Genomic DNA, 19771 nt, shown 5'->3' with positions numbered 1-19771 from the left:
AGTGCACTGCAGTTGTCGTCTAAGTGAGGAAAGGATTTCTGGTGCTTCCTACTCCACGCCGTCACAGAATTCTCTCTTGATGGTTCCTGACTGGCCTTTCATCCCATAGGATGGCTCTCGCTTCCTTGTGACCAGACTCTGACTCATTCTGGGCAGCAATACCGCAGAAGTTTGGGGCCCTCTTCTCACTGCAGCGGTCAGAAGGCTCAGGTGGTATTAACCTGGATCACCTGGCTCACCTGGTCAAGCTGGCATCTGCTGGAGTCTGTCTACATTGAATTCTCCAAATTAAATGATAGCTGATTAGTATTCATGGAGAGGTGTCCAGATTTCACCAATTCTCCCTCCTCAAAGCTCATTGCTGCCAGCATTCACGGAAAAGTGTTTTTTTCACTCAGTCACTTCCATGGCAACACTTCCTTTGATCAATTTACTTGTTAAAGAAATTGGGTTCTTTTTCCTCTAGACTTGTCTGTAGTCTAGATTTTGCTGATTTCAACATGGTGGTGTCGTTTAACCTGTCTTCCTGGTTCCTGTATTTCCTGTAATTCAGTAATTAGTTCGAGAGACTTCGTGAGGTTTAGGTTCAGTTTTTTTGTGGGGGAAGGGGCGAGACCACTTGATAGGTTGTGCTGTGTGCTGTCCTCAGGAGGTATATGATGTCTGATGTCTCTCCCTCCGTGATGCTGGCGGCCTTTGCCTGGATCTATTATTTCATTAGGGGTTGTAAATTACAACACAATGCTAATGGTACTGGTACTTCCATGAAGAGAAACTTTTCAGCTGCTACTATGATTACCCCAAGGTATGAATGAGCAGGATTAATTCTTTCCCCTTATTTGCCACTTTTTATTTTATTTTATTATTTTTTAAAGATTTTATTTATTTATTTGACAGGGAGAGAGAGCACAAAGGGGGAGTGGCAGGCAGAGAGAGGGGGAGAAGCAGACTCCCCGCTGAGCAGGGAGCCCGACATGGGACTTGATCCCAAAACTCTGGGATCATGACCTGAGTGGAAGGCAGACGCTTAACTGACTGAGCCACCCAGGCACCTCTATCTGCCAGTTTTATAAATAACGAGTTGGTTCCCCTAGCATCTTCCACAGGTGACTAAAGACGTTTGTTGGTTGATTTTTGGTATTATTATGAACTCATGGGTTTCATAACTACAGTTATATTTATATCTTTATTAATGCTCAAATTGTCCCATCTTTGGCCAATTGGAGCCTTTTCAAGTTCTCTCCTAACTCTTTTGCTACAATAGCAGTTGTCTTTGATAACTTCCTTATTTCCTGGAATGGTCAAATGTTCCAGGCTTATCTTATTGCCCCAGACCTGGAATCAGCCATTTCTCCAAGAAGGCCTAGTTCCTTTTATTGTCCCCAAAGACTTTGGTCTATCCTCCTGCATCCCTGAAAGTCATCATTTTCCAGTGCAATAGGCAGAAGGGACTGTGCTTTTAGGATTGGGAGACCCAGTGTATCTGTGGCCCAGAGGGAGGGAGAAGTGGAAGATGTATTGGCTCAGAAAGGCATTATACTTATGGGGTCCTATTGGGGACCAGATGCTACGTAAGATGCTTTATATAGGTTATCCCACTGAACCCTTCCAACAACCCTGTGAGGTAGGTTTTCTCTCCATTTTATAGCTGCAGGAACTAAACTGAGAGAAAGGGTCAAATAACTTCCCTAACTTCGCATAACTCAAAAGGGCTGGGAGCCAGATTTGGACTTGAGTGAGTCTGTCAGAGCCGGCCTTCTTCTCTCAGGAGCAGGAGGAAGGATTGTTGACCAGACCAGGCCGGGTGTCACACAGGTGTCAATGACTTCCCTCAGGGCGTGGCTCTGGGTGTGAGGCCCTGAACTGGGTCAGGCCCGCCACCTCTGAGGCTCAGCCCAGCTGACAGTGAACTTGCGGTGTGGGTTTCCTATCTCCTCCGTATCTACCTCCACCGCGGAGGAGTCGGGTAGCTGCCAGGACCCCGCCCTCCATTGTGGATTTGGCAAAGATCCTTGGTAGCGGATTCTCTAGAGGTCCCCCTAGTGCCGGGAGTCCAACACTGTTCCTTGGATTCTATTGGCTAGAGATCAAGGAGGATGAAAGAATTGTTTGGTTGTTTTTAAATGAAAGTGAAACAAAACACTGAGAACTGAGAAACAAACTCAGTCAGGGGAGTTTTTCAATGACCTTCATTTTATTTTTTACCCAAGATAATATTATTATAATCAGACATTATCTGCCCTGGTTTCTCAGCCTTCTGCTGGTAATATTTCTCTCTTTTATTTCAAAAGTAGCAGAAGTAGAGACCTTGATCCAGTTCTGAGGACATTCCTCCGGTTCCTGCTTCTGGTTGGGTGAGGTGAACCAAGAACCTCCTTACAATCCCCTAAAACTTTTCTTATTTGAGGCACAGAGGCAGCTTCTCTCTGTTTGCTAATACAAGTGTCACAAGCTGGAAAACTATATGTAAATTCTCCAGACAGAGGGGGAAGATCAGAACATCTTGTGCTTTCATTCCCTTCTACTACTGATAAATTGTCCACGTTGTCTCTTGGGGAGGGAACAGAGCCATGCGCAGGAGCCTAGGGTTGGTGCAGGAAGCCCACTCTTCCCGGATGGAGGACGATGCCCCACAAGGCCAGTGCAGGGTGTTCCAAGGCTCACATTGTGCAGGCCAGACATGGAGAGAGACTTTCCAAAGAGTTGACACACAAACTGCCCCCTGCTTCTGCAGACGTAACACCTAACTGCCCACAGCCTGGGGGAGGACTGCAGAGAGAATGGTATCAGAAGAGAGAGGCTCTATCTTCCCACATGAATATTTCAAATAGGCCACCACCAAAGTCCTTGGGACCTGGGCTGGAACAGAATTTGGCATTCCTGCCACCCCCTGCTGAGGTCTCTGTATTGCAAAGGAGAGGCCAGGCATTTCCCAGAATGCAACTTTCCCCCTTGGTTCCATGTTAGGTCACTCATGAAAGGCTCTTGGTGAGTTTTGGAGGAGGAGGTCACTATTCTCCAGAAGCAGTAGCAGACAGATGACTGAGCAGCTGTGAGTTTCACAGCAGCTTCTAGATAACTTCTTGAGAAGCCCCTGCCTCAGTGCTGCTGGCTGAAGTCAGCAGCGGTAGTTTCCCTGACCTTCAGTCTCCCATTCCATATCCCCTGCATTCAACCCCTTTATATATGACATGCAGAGGGTGATTTCTGTTTTCCTCACCAAACCCTGACTGTAACAGTAACTAGGCCAAACCTTGAAATTCCTAAATTAGAAAGTATTATTGGAGAAACACATATTCTTCGCTTGTCTCACCCTTGGTAATAAGAAACTTCTAAAGGACAAGGCCATGTGGGTTAATGGAGCAAGCAACAAAGTTTGAGAATTTTTGAGTTCCATTCATCTTATTTGTTCCTTAATTTTTATCAATGTGTTAATGTACATGGTTTTTAAAAAATCAAATAGTTTAGAAAATCTTCTAAGGAAATATAAAAAGCCTCCACCCATGCATGTCATTATAAATTTGTCCAAACCCATAGATCTTCAGCACCAAGAGTGAAGTGTAATGTGAAGTATGGACTTTGTATGATAACCATGTGTCAGTGTGGGATCATCAGTTGGAACAGCTGTACCACTCTTGGGGGGGGGGTGTTGATGGTGGGGGCCAGGGGTGCGTTTGTGGGGCCAGGGGTTCTATGGGACATCTCTGTTCTACCCAATTTTTCTACGAACCTGAAAGTGCTCTAACAAATAAAGTCTAGGGATGCCTGGGTGGCTCAGTCAGTTAAGCATCTGCCTTTGGCTCAGGTCATGATCTCAGGGTCCTGGGATCGAGTCCCTCATGGAGCTTTTTGCTTAGTGGGGAGCCTACTTCTCCCTCTGCCTGCTGCTCCCCCTGCTTGTGGTCTCTCTTTCTCTGACAAATAAATAAACTCTTTAAAAAAACCCAATAAAATAAAATAAAATTAAATTAAAAATAGTCTGTTGAAAAAAATCTTCCATGTCACCTCTCTGTCTCGGCCCACCTGCTGAAGGTGGCCATTTTTAGCTTTAATTCTTCTGGTTACCTCCAAATAATATGTCTCTACTACTTTTTCTTGGCTCATCAGCCATGGATATTAATGACTGACTTCTCACTGTATTAAATGAGATTTTTCTCTCTCATGTGTCAGTGGGTCTGTTGGGAGTTGGCTGATCTATCTGGGCTTGGCTGGCTAGACCAGCTTTAAGCTGTGGGCCCAGCTGAACTTGGCTCCTTGCTACAAGTTAGGCTCAAGTCTGCTCCACACGGATTCATGCTGGAGTCCAAGATAAAGAGGCGGGAGCTCTTCTCGTGATGACATAACGGCAAAGGCGCAAGAGAGAAGGCTGAGCTCTGCAAACCCCTGCCAACATCTCATTGGCCGAAGCACATCACGTGGCCAAGGTCAAGGGTGAAGAAGTACACTCTGTCTCTAGTAGAAGGAGCTGCAAAGTCATGTGGCAAAGGGTGTGGACAGAGCGAAGGGTGAAGGATTGGGGCCATTTCTTTAAGCTACCACACTTTCCTTAATTATACTTTATTAATAGACCTCTCCTTGAGTCACGCAGTACTTTAGCTCAAATAATACCACAGCCCAGCCTTGCCTAATGGTTGGCCTCTGTGAAGTGGCTGGTCAACATTTGCTGATGAATTTCTGAAATCTCAAAACTGACCACAGAGTTCTTGGAAAGAATTTTGTGAGATGGTTTAGATTTGAAGGATGAGAAAGTTTGGGGTGCAGGCTCTTTAACGTCAGTCTGGCTTCAAACACCTTTGTCCTTCTTCCCTTCTGTGTAGCAAAGTCTATGTTCAGATGGTGTGTGGACAGTGAGCTGCTACAGAAACACCATTTGATCTGCCCGGACGATTACTATGGTGATGCAGCGCCATTTTGCTCTGCCCCTAAAGGTAAGGCTTCTGTGCTCTGCGAGGGCCTTTGCTCTCATTCTGGGGCAGTTCTTTAGGAATGCGACCACACACTGGCCACTTTTGCTGCCATTTCCTATTGATTTTTCCCCCTTTTGTTTAATTTTGATCGTGACTATTGGGAGGGTCAGCTCTAAGCATGCTGCTTCCTCTCTGGCTCCCTAACACCTGCAAGACAGAAGTCTCAACTCCTGCACGTGGAATTTGCGCCCTTGTCAGCTGCTCAACACCAAGAGAGATGTAAATGCTTAGAAAAGTAGTTGAATGAACCAAGAGAGGGAGGGACTGAAGACAGATAAGTAAGGGAGTAAGTTCCTGCGGCAGTCAGAACATGGACCGTGGGGTTTTTCCATACCCCGCGTAGGAAAAGAGCAACTTGACATTCTTTGAGTTTGGTGGGAAGACTGGGTAGGGAGGCAGAAAGGATATGTATGCGTGTGTGTGATGTTGGGCCAGTTTCCTGTGGTGCGGGAGGCAAGATCTTCTGAGAGTGAGTGGGGTGGGAGCTGCGCTGTGGGGTTAAGCTGGGAGGTAGACTTTTGGGAGAGTCAGCGTATGGATAGGGAGAAGTTGCTGTGTGGATCCAGTGGCCACATATCAGGATGGCCCAGTGGCGCCAGGTTTGGAAGATGAGCTGTCTAGGCACCCCAGTCAGTGGGACTCTGGTGACCTCTGAGGCTTTGGAGCTGAGAAGGCATTTGGGGTGGGAAGACTGGGATCCAGAGAATTGAAGGTGCTCATGAGAACAGAGTTCTCTTGACAGCCTGAGCCGTGTAGAGAGGGCAGGCCAGAGAGAGGGAGCAGAAGTAAGTGTCACGTGGTACTAAGCCACTTAATATTGTGAAGTTAGTTGTGAATTCACTGCCTTATGCAGATAAGTAAGGATAGAGTTAACAGGTATTGAGGATTTACTGGTATTGTACTGGTACCAGTTCCTGCTAGCAGTGGGCATTCTCCTTTAACCTTTTGGAGATGATCCTAGAGGTATAGAAAGCTAATACAAACTTTGATTCCTCATGTGGGCTTTTCAAAAAGCAAGTTCACATATGGGATATGTGTACATGCGTGAGACAGACAGATAGACAGACAGTAGTCTACCTATGTTCTTTGAGCTAAAGAGCAATTATGCCCAGCGTAGCAAATGTGAATTTGAGGAAAAAGTACCAAGCTGACTGTGGCTTTGGTGGTTTTGTGTAGTCGTCTTAGAAACGTCCATTTCGTCTGTGGTAGCTCAGTTTGCTTCCCTGGTGCCGCAGGCATCTCCATCCCCGGCTGTTCAAAATTCACGTTCAGTTGTGAGAAGCGTTCCGTCCCAAAGAAGCACCTGACCAAGCAGCTTGAGGATTCCTGCAAGAAGAGGCTCACTGAGTCTAAAGACGAGTTAGCCTACACTGTGGACAGCCTGACGGGGGACTCGTGTTCAAAGGTTAAGCGCAAGGCCGTCAAGGTGGGTGTGGAAGCCTGTGCATGGTGGTGGGTGTGGGCAGTGGTTACAGCAGGCAACAAGGAGAAGCGGTTCTCGGTGACACAGGAAGCTGCAGGTCGCAGCGATGTAGGGAGGGGAGTTTGCATTGATTGCAGGTGGGTCATGCGGTTGGCCGGGTGGCAGCACTCATTCCCCTGGCCTGTCATGGACTCTATTTTTTGTGTGTTTCCAAGAAGGCAGGTCCACCCAGGAATAAAAAGTGGATGAGCCACTTAGCCGTGCCCCAGAGAGAGCTGGAGCGACTTCTGCTTGCCAGAATGGAGAGTCGGAACCACTTCCTAAAAAACCCTCGCTTTTTCCCTCCTAACACTCCCTACGGAGGCAAGTCTCTTCTCTTTCCTCCGAAGAAGCCAGTACTGATGGGAGATTTCCAGGGTGGAGATTTGGAGCAGAGGTGGGTCTTTCCTGATTTGGATTTATCAGAACGTCGGACCTGTGGGAGTAAACCCAGAATGTCCCGGGTCTGGTCTGGACTTTTAGGGGGTGGGTGGGGGTGGGGGCGGGGGATGGGATGTCAGTAGCAGAACAGAGCAGGGCTTCAGGGCTTCAGGGCTCCCCATGGACCTGGCCTTCGGACATCCCCCAGAGGCCTGGGTTTGTGCTTTTCTGACCTGCCAGGGTTCTGAGGGATCAGCAGTGCTGGTCCCCTGCTTCCTTCAGAACAGTCTTGGTCTGTAGCCATGTGCTCTTCCGTTGCACTCCTATGTCTCGGAAAATGACCTTAAAAATAAAAATATTTAAAACTTGATTAATGCAAATAATACGTATAAATTGTGGTTTTCTTTCAGAGAGTGCCTTTGGCTTATTTCATTAATTGTCCTTGTGAAGGGAATGAATGGCTTAATGGGTTCATAGTTTCAGGGGACTTAAAACTATTAACATTTATTAGTCAAATGGTATCTTTTTTATTAAGAAAAATTGGACTAATGTTTTCAAAGAAATACAGCACCTATATTAAAAACCCAGTTAGATATTGGTTAGAATATTGGTGTGGAAACTTCAATTCAATATATGCAGATTAAAAATGACCATGCGGCTGTGCGTACCTTCATGAAGATTCTATCATACAGTAAAATTATTTTGTAACCTGCTTTAACAACAGGAACAAAACCCAATAAATGACATATTGTGATGATCTTTGGCAGTTTGGGTGTATTGATTTTGCACAACTCACATGGGCAAAACTAACAGCCTTTCTCCCCTTGTTTGCCCTCCCACAGTTGTGCTGATACTCCCGTATTTCTAGCTAAACCATCAATCGGATTTTTCACAGATTATGAAATTGGGCCAGTTTATGAGGTAAAGATCTTATTTCTTTCCAGCTCTCACTTCATCAGCTTCCTAATGTTTTGATGTCATTCATGGAATTAAAACCATATACAATATTAGAGAAACAACTGTAATAAACCCTTGTGTACCCATCACCCACCTTCAGTAATTACCTGCTTTCTGCAAGTCTGGTTTCATTTGTCACTCCCACAACTTCTTTGTGTGTGGGTCTATGTACCCATGCATACACTGGAAGTGTTTTAAGGAAAAGCCTAGACGTCGGGTCATTTAGTTAATACTTCAGTATGTATCTCTAACAGGTAAGCACTTTTACAAAATAACCATTATCGGGATGCCTGGGTGGCCAGTTAAGCATTGCCTGCAGCTCAGGTTGTGGTCACAGGGTCCTGGGATCAAACCCCTGCATCAGGCTCTCTGCTCAGCGGGGAGTCTGCTTCTCCCTCTCCCTCTGCCTGCTGCTCACCCTGCTTGGGTGCTCTCTCTTTCTCTCTATCTGACAAATAAATAAATAAAAATCTTTAAAAAATAACCATCATCACACCCAGGAATATTAATATTAATTAATGTTAACTAATATTAATTAATATTAACTAATATTGATCCATGTCTGATTTTCCTCCATTTGTTAAAAAAAAGGTCAGTTTACATTTGGTTTATTTGAATCAGAATTCATTGCATTTGGTTAAAATCTCTCTTTTTTCTCCTTTAGTGGATGATAACTCTTCTACCCCTGCTAGTTTTTTCCCCCCAAAGTGGCTGTTTATGCTGCTGTACCCAGTGGGGGATTTCTGGTTGTTCCACATCTTCACCAAGACTCAGGCTTTTTCATTTTGACCGTTCTGAAAGGTATCAGAGATCACTCATTGAGCACATTTTCATGTGTCTTTCAGCCATTTGGATATCATCTTTTGTGAACTGTTGGTTTATACCCATTTTTTCTATTGGGTTGTCTGTCTTTTTCTTACTGATTGATAGAATTTTTACTCATATAATAGATTTGAGTTCTTTTTCTAATTATTTGTATTGTAAATATCTAATCTCAGATTTTCCCTTTTCAGTGTTTTCTTTTATGGAAGTAGAGCTAACACACAGTGTTACGTTAGTTTCAGGTGTATGACGTAGGGGTTTGACAATTCTGTGCCTTCTGCTGTGCTCACCAAAGTGTGGCTCCCATCTGTCACCGTACAGCGGCATTACAACGGCATTGATGGTATTCCCTGTGCTGCGCCTTTTATCCCCCGGACTTATCCATTCCATAAGTGGAAGCCCATTTCTCCCCCTCCGCTTCACCCATTTTGCCCCTCCCTCCTCCCCCCCATGAATGAACCATCAGTTCATTCTCTATTTATAGGTCTGATTCTGGTTTTTTTGTTTATTTGTTCATTTGTTTGGATTTTTTTTTAGATTCCACATTTAAGTGAAATCACACGACATTTTGTCTTTCTCTGTCTGACTTATTTCACTTAGTGTAATGCCCTCTGGGTCCATCCGTGTTGTCACAAATGGCAAGATTTCATTCTTTTTTATGGCTCAGTAATATTCCATTGTACATATGTGCCATATTTTCTTTATTCATCTACCGGTGGACATTTAGGTTACTTCCATGTCTTGGCTATTGTAAATAATGCTGTAATAAACCTAGGGGTGCTTACATCTTTTCAAATTAGTGTTTTTATTTTCTCTGGGTAAATACCCAGTAGTGGAATTACTGGATCAGAGGGTAGCTCTATTTTTAATTTTTGGGGGAACTTCCATTCCTGTTTTCACAGCTGCACCAGTTTGCATTCCCACCAACAGTGCAGGAGGGTTCCTTTTTCTCCACATCCTCACCAGTACCTGTTGTTTCTTTCTTTTTTTTTTTTTTAATTTATTTATTCGACAGAGATAGAGACAGCCAGCGAGAGAGCGAACACAGCAGGGGGAGTGGGAGAGGAAGAAGCAGGCTCATAGCAGAGGAGCCCGATGTGGGGCTCGATCCCATAACGCCGGGATCACGCCCTGAGCCAAAGGCAGACGCTCAACTGCTGTGCCACCCAGGCGCCCCAATACCTGTTGTTTCTTGTGTTGTTGATTTTAGCTATTCTGACAGATCTGAGATGATATCTCATTGAGTTTTGACTTGCATTTCCCTCATGATGAGTGATGTTCAGCATCTTTTCATGTGTCTGTTGGCCATCTGGATGTCTTCTTTGGAGAAATGTCTGTTCAGGCCCTCTGCCTATTTTTTAATTGGATTATTTGTTTGGGTTTTTTTGTTTGTTTGTTTGTTTTTGCTGTTGACTTGTATAAGTTCGTTATATATTTTGGATACTAACCCCTTATCAGATACATCATTGGCAAATATCTTCTCTTATACAGTAGGTTGCCTTTTCATTTTGTTGATGGTTTCCTTCACTGTGCAAAAGCTTTTTATTTTGATGTAATCCCAATCATTTATTTTTGCTTTTGTTCCCCTTTTCTGAGGAGACCTATCTAGAAAAAAGTTGCTAAGGCTAATGGCAGAGGTTGCTGCCTATTCTTCTTTAGGAGTTTTATGATTTCAGGTCTCACATTTAATCCATTTTGAGTTTATTTTTGTGTGTGGTGTTAGAAAGTGGTCCAGTTTAATCTTTTGCAAGTACCCGGCCAGTTTCCCCAGCACTGTTTATTGAAGAGACTGTCTTTTCTGCAGTGTATATTCTTGCTTCTTTGTCACAGATTCATTGATCATGTAAGTGTTTGTGTATCTCTGGGCCCTCTCTGTTCTGTTGATCTATGTGTCTGTATCTGTGCCAGCACCATACTGTTTCCATTATTATAGTTCTGGAGTATATCTTGAAATCTGGGATTGTGATACCTCCAGCTTTGTTGTTCTTTCGAAGATTGCTTTGGCTATTCAGGGTCTTTTGCGGTTCCATACAAATTTTAGGATTATTTGTTCTGTGTGAAAAATGCTGTTGGTATTTTGATAGGACTTGCACTGAATCTGTAGATTGCTTTGGGTAGTATGGGTGTTTTAGTAATATAAATTCTTCTACTCCATGGGCATGGATTATCTTTCCATTTGTTTGTGTCCTCTTCAGTTTCTTTCATCAGTGTGTTATAGTTTTCAGAGTAGAGGTCTTTCATCTCTTGGGTTAAGTTATTCCTAGTTATTTTATTCTTTTGGGTGCGATTGTAAATGAAATTGTTAATTTCTCTTTCTGCAACTTCGTTATTAATTATAGAAATCCAACATATTTTTGTGTGTTACTTTTGTATCCTGCAACTTTACAGAATTCATTTATTCTAATAGTTTTTTGGTGGTCTTTAGGGTTTTCTATATATAGTATCATGTCATCTGCAAATAGTGACAGTTTTACTACTTCTTTGTTATCAGTTTGGATGCCTTTTATTTTTCATCTATGGCTGCGTCTAGGACTTCCAGTGTTATGTTGAATAAAAGTGGTGAGAGCGGACATCCTTGTCTTGTTCCTGATCTTAGAGGGAAAGCTCTATTTTTCACCATTATGTATGACTTTGGTTGTGGGTTTGTCATATATCATCTTTATTATGTTGAGGTATGTTCCCTTTAAACTCACTTTTTTAGAGTTTTTTTTTAATTTATCATGAATAGGTGTTGAATTTTGTCAGACGCTTTTTCTGCATCTATTGATACGCTCCTATGGGTTTTATCCTTCATTTTGTTACTGTGGTGTATCCCATTGATGGATCTACCAATGTTGAACCATCCTTGTATTCCCAGAGTACGTCCCACTTGACTGTGTGAGTGATATTTTTAATGTGGTTTTGGATTTGGTTTGCTAATATTTTGTTCAGGATTTTTGCATTTGCGTTCATCAGGAATCTTGGCCTGTGGTTTTCTTTTTCTGTCGCATCTTGGCCTGGTTTTGGTTCAGAGTAATGCTGGCCTCATAGGTAGTATTTGGAAGCTTTCCTTCCTCTTCTATTTTTGGAATAGTTTGAAGAGAATAGGTATTAACTCTTTTTTAATGTTTAGTGCAATTTACCTGTGAATCCGCTGGGTCCTGGAATTTTGTTTCTTGGGAGTTTTTTGATTACCAGTTCAGTTTCATTATTAGTAATGGTTGTGTTCAGATTTTTTTATTTCTTCCTGATTTAGTTTTGGAAGATTTTATGTTTCTAGGAATTTATCCATTTCTTCTAGGTTGTCCAGTGTGTTGGCATATATTTTTTCATAGTCTCTTACAACCCTTTTCATTTCTGTGGATGTCAGTAGTTACTTCCCCTTTTTAATTTCTGATTTTATTTACTTCAGTCCTCTCACTTTTTTTCCTGATGACTCTGGCCAAAGGTTAATCAATTTTGTTTTTTCAAAGAACCAGCTCTTGTCTATTGTTTTTTAGTTTATTTCATTTTTTCTCACTGTGATCTTTATTATTTCCTTCGTTCTACTAACTTGGGCTTTGTTTGTTCTTTTTCTAGTTCATTTAGGTCTAAGGGTAGCTTGTTTATTTGAGCTTTTTGTGTTTCTCGAGGTAGGCCTGAATTGCTATATATTTCCCTCTTAGAACTGCTTTCACTGCATCCCAGAGATTTTGGACCATTGTGTTTTCATTTTCATTTGTCTCAGTGTAGTTTTTAATTTCCTCTTTGATTTCTTCACTGGCCCATTGGTTGTTTAGTAGCATGTTGTTTAGTCTTCACATGTTTGTGTTTTTTCCAGCTTTTTTCTTGTAATTGATTTCTAGTTTCGTACTGTTGTGGTTAGAAAAGATGCTTCATATGATTTTAATCTTCTCAAATTTATTGAGACTTGTTTTGTGGCTTAACATGGGATCTGTCCTGGAAAATCTTCCTTAATGTAAGTGGGGTGTTTAAGTCCCCTACTATTATCATATTACTATCAGTTTCTCCCTTTATGTTTGTTAATATTTGCTTTATGTATTTAGGTACTCCAATGTTGGGCATATAGATATTTACAGTTGTTATAGCCTCTTATTATGTTGATCTCTTTATCATTATATAATGCCCTTCTTTGTCTCTTTTGTGATATGAGTATTGCTATCCTGGCTTTTTTATCCCGCTTCTATTTCCTTAGCTTCCAGTGTATATGTGTCTTTAGTTCTGAAGTGAGTCTCTTATTGGCAGCATATAGAGGAGTCTTGTTTTTTTTTATCCATGTGTCACCCTGTGTCTTTTGATTGGAGCATTTGGACCATTTACATTTAAAGTAATTATTGATGTAGGTATGTAAGTTAAGTATGAACTTATTGCCATTTTGTTGTTTTCTGGTTATTTCTGTAGTTCTTCTCTGTTCCTTTCTTCTATTGTTATCTTTCCTTTGATTGATCACTTTCTTTAATGTTAAGCTGGGTTTTCTTATATATGAGGTTTTCTTATACCATGAGGTTCATATATAACATTCTAAGTATAAGTTAACGGTCACTTAAGTTTGAACACATTGTGAAAGAACTTCATTTTTACTCTCCCCTCCACATTTTATGTATATGTTATTATATTTTACATCTTTTTATTTTGTGAGTCTCCTTAGTTAATTTTTTAAAATATAATTGATTTGACTTCTTTTGTCTTTTCAACTTCATACTAGCTTTGTAAGTGATGACTACACTACCTTTACTGAGTGTTTCCTTTTACTCATAAAATTTTTTCCTTTCATAATTTCATTTCTAATTATGACTTTTTCTTTTCCACTTGAAGAAGAAGTCCCTTTAATATTTCTTCTAAGGCCCGTTTGTGGTGATCAACTCCTTTAACTTTTATTTTTCTGGGAAACCTCCTATCTTTCCTTTAGTTCTGAATGATAACCTTGCTGGGTAGGATATGTTTGGTTGTAGGTTTTTAACTTTCAACACTTTGAATATATCATGACACTCTCTTCTGGCCTGCAAAGTTTCTGCTGAAAAACAGCTGATAAGTTTATGGGGGTTTCCCTTAGTTTCTTCTCTCTTGCTGCTTTTAAGATTCTGTCTTTATCTTTAATCTTTGACATTTTAGTCATCGTATGTCAGGATGTACACCTCCTTGGGTTCATCTTATTTGGAGCTCTCTGTGTGTCCTGAACCTCAATGTCTATTTATTTCCCCAGTTTAGGGATGTTTTCAGCTTTTATATCTTCAAATAAGTTTTCTGCCTCTTTTCCTCTTCTTTCTCATACCCTTATAATGCAAATATTTGCTCACTGGGAATTATCTGAGAGATCCTTTAACCTGTCTCCTTTTTTTTTTTCTTTTTGTTGTTTAGCTTGATTGTTCTCTGTTACCCTGTTTTCCAGATTACTGATCATTCTGTTCCGCTAATCTGTCGTTGATCCCCTCTAATGTATTTTTCACTTCAGTTACTGCATTCTTCAATTCTGATTGATTCTTTTTCATATTTTCTTTCTCTTTTTTGAAGTTCTCACTTATTTTCTCCACCCTTTTCTCCAATCTGGTGAGCATCTTTATGACCATTACTTTGAACCCTTTGTTGGATACATTGTTTCTCTTCATTTCATTTAGTTCTTTTTCTGAGGTTTTGTCTTGTTCTTTCATTGGAACATATTCCTGTCTCCTCATTTTGCTTGACTTTCTATGTTTGTTTCTACAAAATTAGGTGGAACAGCTACTTCTCCAAAAATTGAAGAGATGATCTTGTGTATGGTCATCCTCTGTGTAGACTTTGTGTGCCTAGTGACTGTAGAGTGTAGAAATGCTGACAAGACTGTCTTCATCTTTGGCCCTCCATCTTGTTCGTGTTCGCCAGATGACCTCTCTTGGGATTATATGTTCCGAGCCCCTTGGAGATTAATATACACACCTTAGAAATGCCTACCAAGGCTGGGTTGGGGGGAGGCTTGCTTTGGCTTCCCATGAACCTGTTAGAAACTACATAGTCTTTCCCCTTCCTGAGGCACATGTGGCACTACAAGATCTAATTAAGGGTTAGCTGTCAATTAGATGCATGCAAACCCTTTGATCTCACTACAGAGTCCTTCTGCACATCCCTTCACTTTATAAAATCTGTGGACTAAGATCCAGACTTTGTGGAAAATAGCCATGCGGATGCCTGAATTGTTGCTCCCCCAATCCCCCCATTGGTAAGTTACCCTGAATAAAACTCTGTGAACTGCCTGGAGTCACCTGCTTTGTTTTCTAGTCTCAAAGTACCTTCTCAGTTTGGAAGATATTTTACTATCCCTCCCCCACCTTCTCATAGGCTGGCTGGCTGGATCTGTGGCTGTCATGGGCTGGGGGTCCTGTGACACTCTGTGCCGGAACTGTCCTGGTGGGAAGGCTAGAGCTGAAGTGGGTATAGGCTGGGGTGGTCCTGGAACTCTCTATGCAGAGGGCACCTTGGAAGGATAGCTGAAGGTGAAACGGGTATAACCCAGGGGATGCCAGGGCTCTCTGTACAGAGAGTGTCCTGGGAGAACAGCTGAAGCTGAAGTGGGTGCAAGGTGGGGTGTCCCAGGATGCTCTACATAGGGGTGCCCTGGGAGGGGATGCAGCTGGAGCTGAAGTGGGCATGAGACCAGCACATTCTGGGTGGTCCATGCGGGGGCACCCTTGCAGGGTGTCTGGAGCCAAGGCATGGCATGGCCTGGAGCATCCTCGGGTACTTTTCTGGGGCACTTTGTGTCAAGGGTGCCCTGGCAAGTCTGGAGCAAAGGTTGGTGCTAGACTGGCGTGTTCCATGGTGCTTTGCACTTGTATCACCCTGACAAGATGGGTGGAGCTATAGTGAGCACCGACCAGGGGTGTCCCAGTGTGTAATGTGTTGGGGCCACCTTGGTGGGATAGCTTGGGCTGGTATGTACTAGCGGCCCAGGGCTTACTGAGGCAGCAGGCCTGCTATGGTGCCCAGACTCTGCTCTTGGCTGTGCTATTAAGGTGGAAAGGGAATGTAAACTGTAGGGCTTGCCAGCTGAGGGGTTTCGGCAGCTCCCACTGTCCGGCAGAGTTCTAGGACTGGATCCTTTATATCCTAGTTCCCCTTTGGAGCTACACCGTTTTTTTTTTGTTTTTTGTTTTTGTTTTTGTTTTTTTAACGGTGCCTTCAGTACTGTCCCTCCCCACTACAGTTTGCAGCATCAGGGGTAGCGGTTCCCATTGTGACTGTTTCCCATCTCTCTTGCTGTTCTCTATGTGGTCCCTATTTTTTGTTGTATAGAAGCTGTTCAGTTGGACCTCAGGTGTAGATTTAGAGCATCTGTGGAGGAGGTGAGTTCTGGGTCTTTCTACATTGCCATCTTGGACCAGAAATCCCGTACCTGCTTTTTAAAAATGCCATCTAGTTTTCGAAATGGTAGTTTCTTACATCCTGGATCTGGCTAATTGCATTATTGTAGTGATATTAAACATGTGCCTTTATTCATATTTTCTGTAAACTTACAGTTTAGGTGTAGATGTTTGATTACATTCATGTTCAGTTTTTTTTTTTCTTTTTTGGTGAGAATAATTCTTTGGTGGCGCTGTGTATTTCTTATAGCATCCCATCAGGAGGAGCGTATCTGTTTTTCCTCTTACCAGTGAAGCGTGGCTTTGGATGTTGTGAGCCTGAGCCAACATTTATAAAGTTTTTATCAACCTTTCATATACTGGCTCTGGAAGCCTTAGATGATTGTTACCTAGATCCATTTTTTAAATAAAATTAAGGGTTACAAAATGGCGATTTCTAATTCTGTTATTCCTTCTGCATTTATTAGCTGTGATTTTCTATTTAAAAAGAAACTTCACTTCATATTCCTTTCCCCTCTTCCTTATGCTCTCCTTACCCCTACTGGTAACTATTTTTATTAGTTTGGGTTCTGCCATTGTTTCTTTTTGGAATCATAAGTAAATATGCGGGTATATTTGAGCTCCCTCTCCTTCTTACTGTCCTCAGCATCTTGCTTGTTTCACTTAACAGCAGATCCAGTGATTCCTCTGAGAGTGGTTATAGAGACTGTCCTGATACCTTTTTCCTAGTCTCCTTCATTTTCATGCTAGCCTCCACCATCCTAGGGAATCAGACTAAGACCAAGCTTAGTAGTTGCCAACTCTGCTCACCAGGTCTAATCATGACAGATCTCATGACAGATCCTTCATATATATGTAAATTGTACTTTACAGCTTAAAGAGCACTTGAAAATCCATCACTCTTTTTTTTAAAGATGTATTCATTTATTTTAGAGAGAGAGAGCTCGTGCAAGTGGGGGGGGGCAGAGGGAGAGGGAGAGAAATCCTCAAGCAGTCTCCGTGCTGAGTGTGGAACCCCACTTGGAGCTCCATCCCAGGACCCCAAGATCATGACCCAAGCCACAATCAAGAGTTGGACACTCAACTGACTGAACCATCCAGGAGCCCTGCAAATCCATCCTTCTTTATGAACTCTCAACCCCCTGTGGCAAAAGCAGATAAATATGTCAGTCTTATGTGTTATATGTTAAAGAAAGCATTCTTTTTTACTTCTTTAATGTAACAGTGATAGATTCTCTTTTGGACTTCTGTGTCTGGTCACTGTATTTCAAGGACAGTTGCAGAAGTTGGCCAAGACTCCAAGAAAGGGAATAAAAATACTTCCACTTGGGGAGTGGAAGGGGCCAAAGGGAGAGCTGCCCAGGGCCAGGACTGGAGGGTGCCAGCTGTGGAAGCCTCTAGACAAGGTAGACACAGACTGCCATGGAACAGTCTTCCCTCCTGTCTTTGCCTAGTCCCCTACTGCTCATTCCTTTCCTGTTGCTTAGTTGTCACTTCTCTGGAAGATCACGCTGACCTTTCTGGACTCAATTAAATGTCCTGATTGCAGGCTCTTTTTCTACCACTTGCTCTTTGGTGGCACAATTTTATACTTATCTACCCCACTAGACTGTAAGCCCCAAAGGGCAAGAATTATTTCTAGGTTTATGTTATCATTTTATTATCAATGCTTGGCATATTGTGGTTCCTCAGTAAATACGAATGGACTAAATTACATAAATACTCAAATACAGTCTACCCATTAGCCTTGTCTACCTCTGATAAGATAAATCAAGAACAAATGAAAGGTGCCATATTTTACTAAAAAAACCCAAGTGTGGAGGGGGGAGGGAGAGAATGACTTCCAAGGGATTTTGATAAGTTAGTGAATGACAGACCACAAATGTATTAGTAAGGTATTTATTCCTTTAGAAGTTTGCTAAGCAGGGCACCTGGGTGACTCAGCTGGTTAAGTGTTTGACTCTTGGTTTCAGCTCAGGTAATGATCTCATGGTTGTGGGATCGAGCCCTGCATGGGGTTCCATGCTCATCATGGAATCTGCTTCAGATTCTCTCTCCCTCTGCCACTCCCTCAAATAAATAAATAAAATCTTAAAAAAAAATGAAAGGCTCAAGGTCATGGGCAACAAAGAGAAACTAAGAAACTATCACAGTTCAGAGGAGACTAAGAAAACATGGGAACCTAATGCAATTTCAGATTTTGGATTGGATCGAGCAATGGAAAAAGAAAGTTAGTGGACAAATTGGAAAAGTTTACATAGATTCTGTGGTTTAGTTAATATATTGTAGCCAGCTTAATTTCTTAGGTTTGATCATAGTTCTATTGTTACGAAGATATTAACATAAGGGGCAGCTGAGTAAAGAGCATATGGGAAATCTCTGGATTATTTTTATAACTCTTGTAAATCTATTATCAAAATCAAGCATTAAAAATGTTCATGTATTAGGGAGCCTCTATTATAACTAGATAACCTGAAGAATAAGAATCTACCAAAAATGAAAAATCTAGAACTGACACTACTCAATAGTAATAGAGCTTACCAGCAAATTAGACACAGATGAGAAGACTTGCAGAGAGGTCAGTAGAAATGATTCAGATTAAAGCAGAAAGAAAAAAAAAGAAGGAAAAATACAGAAAGTCGCATTTTAAAAGATGGGACCTAGTAAACAGGTCTGTTGTATAGTTGAAGTCCTAGAAAGAGAGTAGAGAGAGAGAGTGGGGCAGCAGCAGGGTTGCAAGATATAGTGGATGACAGTGATCCAAAAGTAACAAAGACATCGAGCCACAGAGTAAAGCAGTAACAACCCTAAGCAGAATAAAATAAAATAAATAAAATAAAATAAAATAAAATAAAATAAAATAAAATAAAATAAAATAAAATAAGAAAATCATACCCAGGCATATTTAGTAAAATTCTGTTCTAAACCAAAGAAAAGGTCGGGGTGGGGGGGATCCTGACTTAAACCATCGAGAGAAAAAAGACCCACCACCCTCTAATGGACATGATTGAAGCTAGAAAATACTTGGAATGGAAGCTTCAAAGTGATGAAAGAAACTAATTTTTAATCTAGAATTCTAAACCTAGTGAAAATATTCTTCAAAAATGAAGATAAAAGGAAGACATTCTCAGACAGAAACTGATCATTCACAACCAGATAATAATTTGTCACCAGGAGATCTGCACCAAAGTAATTTTCAGTCAGAAGAAAATGATACCCATATGGAAGCAGAGAAATGCAAGAAGGAATGAAAAGCAACAACAATTACATGACATGTAAATGGACCAGGAACTGCAATTAAAAGAGAAGGATCATCAGACTGGGCAGAAAAACAAATACTAACTTAATACTGCTTGTATGGCATAACCTTAAAAGTAAGGATAAAAGATGGAAAAAGATACATTAAACCTTAAGCACAAGAAAGCAGGTGTAGCTGTACTAATACCAGGGAGAGTACACTTTAAGGCAAGAAGCATTAATAGAAAGAAAGAAAAAGGGCTTTTCATAACGATCAAAGTTTGAAAAAGTCCATGAAAAAGATACTATTTAAAATCTATACACACGTGACACTTGGGTGGCTCAGTTGGTTAAACATCTGCCTTCGGCTCAGGTCATGATCCCAGGGTTCTGGGATCGAGTTCCGCATTGGGCTCCTTGCTCAGTGGGGAGCCTGCTTCTCCTTCTGCCTGCCACTCCACCTGCTCTCTCTCTCTCTCTCTGACAAATAAACAAGATCTTTAAAATCTATACACACTAATGATTTGGCGTCAAAATATGTAAGTACTATTTTACAAGACTGGAAGAAAAACAGATACAATAACAAATATGTAGGAGATTTTAACATTTTTTTCTCCCCAAAACTTAAAAAC

At 41.6% G+C, this 19771-nt stretch overlaps 1 protein-coding gene across 5 annotated transcripts in view; it reads left to right on the top strand.

Moving 5' to 3' along the window:
- Nucleotides 1-19771, top strand: part of DLEC1 (DLEC1 cilia and flagella associated protein) — a 71725-nt gene that overhangs the window by 10686 nt on the left and 41268 nt on the right. For 4 of the 5 annotated variants that reach the window (XM_040636957.1, XM_008710228.2, XM_040636954.1 and 1 more), the window contains exons 3-6: nucleotides 4818-4928; nucleotides 6203-6393; nucleotides 6606-6826; nucleotides 7653-7731. In XM_040636957.1, coding sequence (XP_040492891.1) covers nucleotides 4818-4928; nucleotides 6203-6393; nucleotides 6606-6826; nucleotides 7653-7731 — 602 coding nt within the window. The remainder of the gene's footprint in view (nucleotides 1-4817; nucleotides 4929-6202; nucleotides 6394-6605; nucleotides 6827-7652; nucleotides 7732-19771) is intronic. The other variant, XM_040636955.1, reaches the window with a different exon arrangement.

Source organism: Ursus maritimus, unplaced genomic scaffold (genome assembly GCF_017311325.1).
Source record: "Ursus maritimus isolate PB19 unplaced genomic scaffold, ASM1731132v1 scaffold_20, whole genome shotgun sequence".
Classification (NCBI taxonomy): Eukaryota; Metazoa; Chordata; class Mammalia; order Carnivora; family Ursidae; genus Ursus; species Ursus maritimus.
Note: the sequence above shows the minus strand (reverse complement) of the source record. Positions and strands in the feature narration are given on the sequence as shown.